This window comes from Triticum aestivum, chromosome 5B, assembly GCF_018294505.1.
Source record: "Triticum aestivum cultivar Chinese Spring chromosome 5B, IWGSC CS RefSeq v2.1, whole genome shotgun sequence".
NCBI lineage: Eukaryota > Viridiplantae > Streptophyta > Magnoliopsida > Poales > Poaceae > Triticum > Triticum aestivum.
This window is the reverse complement of record NC_057807.1, coordinates 651,220,816-651,226,817: the sequence shown is the minus strand read 5'-3', so window position 1 is coordinate 651,226,817 and position 6,002 is coordinate 651,220,816. Positions and strand designations below refer to the sequence as shown.

The 6,002-nt window shown below is 42.2% G+C and overlaps 1 protein-coding gene across 5 annotated transcripts in view; it reads right to left on the bottom strand.

The window, feature by feature from the left end:
* Positions 1-6,002, bottom strand: part of LOC123113913 (protein argonaute MEL1) — a 9,336-nt gene that overhangs the window by 1,092 nt on the left and 2,242 nt on the right. For 2 of the 5 annotated variants that reach the window (XM_044535233.1, XM_044535232.1), the window contains exons 2-16: positions 5,328-5,527; positions 5,084-5,233; positions 4,646-4,979; positions 4,476-4,547; positions 4,036-4,184; positions 3,819-3,948; positions 3,429-3,571; positions 3,307-3,366; positions 3,161-3,224; positions 2,970-3,072; positions 2,795-2,892; positions 2,481-2,710; positions 1,617-2,400; positions 1,366-1,493; positions 1,218-1,290 (exon numbers count right to left, since the gene is read on the bottom strand). In XM_044535233.1, the coding sequence (XP_044391168.1) occupies positions 1,218-1,290; positions 1,366-1,493; positions 1,617-2,400; positions 2,481-2,710; positions 2,795-2,892; positions 2,970-3,072; positions 3,161-3,224; positions 3,307-3,366; positions 3,429-3,571; positions 3,819-3,948; positions 4,036-4,184; positions 4,476-4,547; positions 4,646-4,979; positions 5,084-5,233; positions 5,328-5,527 (2,718 nt within the window). The remainder of the gene's footprint in view (positions 1-1,217; positions 1,291-1,365; positions 1,494-1,616; positions 2,401-2,480; positions 2,711-2,794; positions 2,893-2,969; positions 3,073-3,160; positions 3,225-3,306; positions 3,367-3,428; positions 3,572-3,818; positions 3,949-4,035; positions 4,185-4,475; positions 4,548-4,645; positions 4,980-5,083; positions 5,234-5,327; positions 5,528-6,002) is intronic. The other 3 variants (XM_044535237.1, XM_044535235.1, XM_044535236.1) reach the window with 3 other exon arrangements.

Here is a 6,002-nt window from a genome sequence, read left to right as displayed (position 1 = left end):
AGCACAAAACCACCAAGATGGGAAATACGTTCAAGAAAGGGTAGACAGGGCCGAGCCAAATTTGGGTTAATGCACTCGCTACCCGGGTTACAAAGCGATAAATGGGGCTCCTAGACACTCCGACCACTAGCCTGTTATCCTTGTGCTGGAGCCAGAGTACCATGTCAGGGCCAATGTGAGGATAACGGCCCATCCAAAGTTTGAAGCCAATTGGCCGGAGGAGGAGCAGTGCGTGGAGGTGGTTCAGAATGCTTGGAACCTGGCTCTTCTATCCGGGGGACACTACTCTTGCTGATGTGATTAGAAAAGTGGGGAGCGAGCTCCACTCTTGGAGCCGGAAGGTGCTTGGTGATCTCAAGAATCGTATAAAGAAGTTGAAGAAAGAGCTGAGTCGCTGCAGAAGGAGGGCAATCTCTCAGGAGTAGGTCTGTTCTGAGCAGCTGGTTCAGTATAAAGTTGAAAGCCTTCAGAGCAAAAAGAATATGTTTTGGAAGGAGCAGGCCCATGCTCATTGTTTGAAGGGGGGGCCGAAACACAAGCTTCTTCCATGCTTGTGCTTCGGGGAGAAAACGGGTGAATCATATGAAAAGTCTGAAAGAAGATGTCGGAGGCGTGGTCGAAGGGGGGTAGATTTGAAGGCCTTTATTGCTAACTAATATCAATCTCTCCTTTCTTCATCTGCAGGACATCACCAGGTTGAGTTACTTAACAAGGTTGCCCGGCTTGTTAATTCTGATATGAATCAGTACTTGCATCAGGTCTTTACCCGAGAGGAGACCAAGGAGGCTTTGAACTCGATGGGAGATCCTCAAGACCACGGAGCCGGATGGTATGCCTGCAATTTTCTACAAGAGATCTTGGGAGCTTGTGAGCAAGAAAGTACAGGCAGAGGTAGTTGCTGTGTTCCATGTGGGTGCAATCCCAGCAGAGTGGAATGAGAGATCATCATCCTTATCCCAAAAGTCAGAAACCCTAACCGACTTAAGGACCTGAAGCAAATCAGCCTCTGCAATGTGCTGTACAAGGTGGTTGTGAAGGTCCTTGCTTGCCATAAATTCTATGGCACCTGATAGTTAACAGGAGTTTATATTTCCCATATAAAAAATAATCCAGTAATCGCTAACAAATAATGGAGCAAAAAAAAGAGCAGAACAAGCAAGCAGCTGAACGACCCATGAGAGCACATAATGGAGAAAAAGGACAGGGGAGTGAACTACCTAGATACCGCTGGTGCTTGCGATCTCCGCATCAACCACAAATACTTTCGTGTTGAACCAGTCTCTACTGAATCTGTAAAACCGCTAATAAGTGCAGGAACTGAAGTTTATTTGCATCAGGAATGAAATTTTTATTTGAAAAACTTACACACTCTCAACTGTATGTGAGCTGATAAAGGTATGGCCCATCACAAGATCACATAAGAACCTAGGAAGCGCTTCATCAAAATGATAAGCAAATGCTAAATCTACCTCTTCTATTGTGAAGGTGGGAGGCTGCCACATACATAAATAAATATAGTAAATGTCTCAGAAATTCAGAATATAACAAGACAGTGGAAACATAGTAATTGTCTCGGAATATAACAAGACAGTGAAAACAAATATTTGCGATCATACCTTTGTTTTATTAGGATGGGTCAAGAAATTTCTCAGGAAATCAAACCATGAGATCTTGTCTTCTGAGTAGGAGCTCTGGAAACTGTAAACTTCCTTAAAACAATCAACTAACTGCGCCACATTAGTCCAAGAAGGTAGATTGGAGGGGTGCATCACATGTGGTCCCAGAATCATCTTGGTGGACTCCTGCAGATTCTCAGCTTGGTATCTAATGTATCTGTGCACTTCTAAGATCAGACCCTCAACCGCACCAGGGGACAACATTGACACATGATTCCTCAAATAGGCCTTGAAGGCATCCGAGGTACTTGCACCAACTGGCATAGCATTCAAAGTCTGGAGAAGGTGGTCCACGTGCACAGGAAATACACCAGCTATGGAGCGTGGAAACTTCCAGGTGAATAGCTGCTTCAAGACCCGGCCTAGGGCTCTCATATCATGTTCATAACCGAGAGGAGTATAGTCTGCATGGTTAGACTTCACATGGTTTTCATTGATTACATAGCTATCCAACAGAGGTAAGTAGATGACATTCTCATGTGTAAAATTCCCATTGAGGGAAATCCCTCGAAGATGTAAGAGATGGAGCATTTCAAATAATTTATGCATGGTGCATCTACCCAAGGTCCTCATGATATGCTCTGTCCCTGCACGGGTCCTCCCTCTCCTTATTCTCCTTATTTTACCCATTAATTCGGGAATGACAGTGCGTTCCTCAAAGAGGTCATCATGACTGAAGCTTTTAATCCGGTCCTCAAATCTAATACCCTTGAATGACATGTCTCTGCATATAGTATCACGAAAGGTTAGTCAAGTGAACAGAAATCAGAAACTCAATACAAAGAAGTGAACATATGTGCTCACATCGTTTCCACACCACCCCTCACACGAGGCTGGACCTTAACCGTTGAGTTTTGACCTATTTTTTGCGATAGGATGGACCGATCTAAATCAAGCACATGCTGCTCGTATCCGACATAAAAGTCTGGAATGTAGCAGTTAGTTTTCAGCATTGCTTCTGCAATTGCTGAGCCCAGGTCTGCTTCAGGTGTTCGTTGAACGGACACCCTGCGGCCATTTATGTCAACGAAAAACTGCACCAGAAAAACATGGCATGCGTATATTAAACACTAATCAGTTTGAATCAACATCGCTAAGTAGATTAGTCATACAGTTACCTGGATAATTGAGTCTAAGTTTGGTGGATGATGTGCCTCTAAAGGCTCCTCTTGGGGTATTACACCTCCATTGGTGGATGATACATTGTTTAAACTGCCTGCATCAGTGTGAATGGTTAACACGTACGGAAACTAGAAAAGACACAATGGTGTGAAAAGACATCAATATACTAACCATGCCTCACATGAACCTTCGGGAAAAGCTTAGTATTATGTTTTTTCTGGTCTACCACAAAATTTACTGGTAGTATATGCTCGTTCTCGAAAGAGGCATGTGCCTTGCAACAAATAAGAAACACATCAAAATGGCAAAGGTCAAGAAAAAACTAAACATGATATTGACAGGTCATCATGCTGTTGGTTTACCTTCCGGATTCTGTCCGTTTTATGAAAAAGGACTTCACAGAACTGATCTTCACTTACCCCATCTCTATACAGAAGATAAGAACGATTAGTCACCCAATTTCTTAACTGGGCAAGATGAAAATAGTACTACGAATTTGTGCACATACCTGAAGACAACCCTCTGAGGCCTCCTGCCAGTCTTCCTGCGGAAGGTAATCAGCAATTCACTGAAGACAAAATCATGTCAGGTGCCATCGACAATAATCGTATATCTAATCACATGACTTACTTCATTTTGCCGCCATTAGCGGTAACCTTCTGTGAATCTTTGCTCGAATTAAAGAGGTCTTCCAGTACCTCCTGCATGTATGGTTGGGCAGAGGCAAGACCTCCATACTTGGAGGTTTCTGGCTTATCCATTGATGCCACCACCTGCATTAATCCAATAAAAATAACAAGTGAGAAAATTTGAATTGCAGCTACTCAAGATTATGCTCTAATTACATTGTACTCCCTCCGTCCTAAAATAAGTGACACGACTTTGTACTAAAGCTAGTACAAAGTTGAGTCACTTATTTTGGGACGGAGGGAGTACTCGGCAGTTATGTGCATGACAATAATTATATTTGAAAGGTCAAGTTGCAAAGATCATATAATAAATTGAGAAATCTTCAGCTACCGGAAAACTAACAGGAGCAGTAACTATGACTGTTGGAACTTCAGACACAAATGGTGCACCATTCTCCAGATTATCTATGGTCCCCCCATTAATGATTTTCTGTGTGATCATCTTGAACTCCCATTCAGCCCTGCAAATCCAAAGAGAGTAAGTAGCTACAACGGATAAGCAAGTTGCTATTAAAGGAAGTGACCCTAACTAAATAATTAAATCTGACCTTTCATTATCTTTCATTTCCGGATCAATCAGTGTACCAGAAAATTCCTCTGATTCAGAAGGAAGTGAATCTGCAGTGCAAAGACTCTCTCTTCCATCATAGGCGGGCAATTCTCTGCAGTTGTCTGTGGTTCCTCCATTAACCATTTTCTGCAGGGAAAAGACTCAAATGAGACCTATCATTTGCACCACCATCAACACCACGTGTACTACGTATGAAATAATGAGCCAAGTCACGAACAAGCTCAACAGTTTTTCAATTTAAGTGACTAGTTTGAAAACTCAAAGTGCAAACAGCAAAAAATTTGAGTTACTACATAAAAAATAATGACCTGACATTCTTCAACACATTGAGCAAAACCAAAGAAGAAACTCAACAAGTTTGCCATGTATTTAGTTCCAAGGAAAAACTGGGTATGAAAACAATGAAAAAGTAAATACCTTGTTAATCATGTTCCACTGTCCAATACTTAGCGCACAAGTTTTCTCCTTTCCATAATCATGACATCTCAACTGAAACATACAAAAGGATGTGATTATTGCAAATCCTCCCCCCATGGTAACAGGTTGCAGTGTGCATAGCATGTTCTCTAAAACTATCAGAATAGTACCTTGACAAGGTTCCTGTCTGTCGGAGGTCGCGAGGCATCACTTAAGTTGAGGAACTCTAGCACAAACTGGACCACCTTCACAGGCTTGAAGAAGGATGTTGCAGATATATCTGAATAAGAAATGCAGATCATCAAATAAATAAGGGTAGAGACACTGCAATCAGATAACAGTAACAGTGACAGACAGGGGAGGGGAGTACCAATATTGAGTGAAAACCCCATCTGTGTTTGACGTAAGCTCTGGTAGTAACCTCTCCAGCACTCTAATCCTTCACCAATGTCTCCTCTCTGATCAAACGTGGTGGAGAAGAAGGATCTGGACACTGTGACATAGCTGCAATGAAAATTTATTGCCAGCAGTAGTGTTAGGGCTCCAGAAAACTAGCTAGTATGATCAAGAAAAAATGATAGCGAGAAAGTGGAATGTGGATGTCATACTTCCAGGATGGTGACTCCCTGAGGGCAACATCAAGCACTTGAATGGTTTCTTGAGGCATATCCCTCTGTCTTCCTTTCATAAACTGCTGAAAGTGGTACAGGTCTGTCCTCCCAGCAACTTTAATGGTGATCTTGTACTCCCTTTCAGCCCTGCAAATGAAGAGGGAGCAAGTTAGTAGGTACGATGAATAAGCAAGTTCATCACATTGAGGGAAGCGATCCTAAGTGCAGAATCCAATATGACCTTTCTTTGTCTTTCTTTTGCAGATCAACCAGTGTAACAGCAAGCTCCTCTGACTCAAAAGGAAGTGAGCCTGCAGCGTAAAGACTCTTTCTTCCATCATAGGCGGGCAATTTGCCCCCAAGCGTTCCGTGCAACTTGATTAGCTCACTGAGTACCTCCCTGTTCACAGCTCTTGAGTTTGACTCTTGGTTAATGGAAACCTACAGCGCAAGCAACACATTTAAACATCATTATGTATGCAAAAAATAAGGGATGCTCTGTTCTACATTCAGTACATAGAACAGAGACAATCAGACCTCTGATTTGTCCAGTCATTTAAAATAAATGAAATCGTATATTTTAATTCTCTGAACTTGTGCTATATTTCACATTCAAAATAGTCCAAGCGTGCAAGTTTAAGTAACACACCATAATAGAAAGCAGTCAATGTGTAAAGGGAGACTACCGGACCGTAGAATTCAGTAAATCAGTACACAGAATTAGACAGTAAACGAAATCAACAGATATTAACTTCGCAGGAATGGAAATCTCGCAACACATATATACCATTGTGTGGCCTCCATTTCGAATTAGACTCACAAAAGAAATTCCACTTGATGGTGTGATGTTCGATCATGTTTAGAAACTAGTGGCGAAGGACGCTGGATCCCCAAACGGGACACCCAATACCGGGGG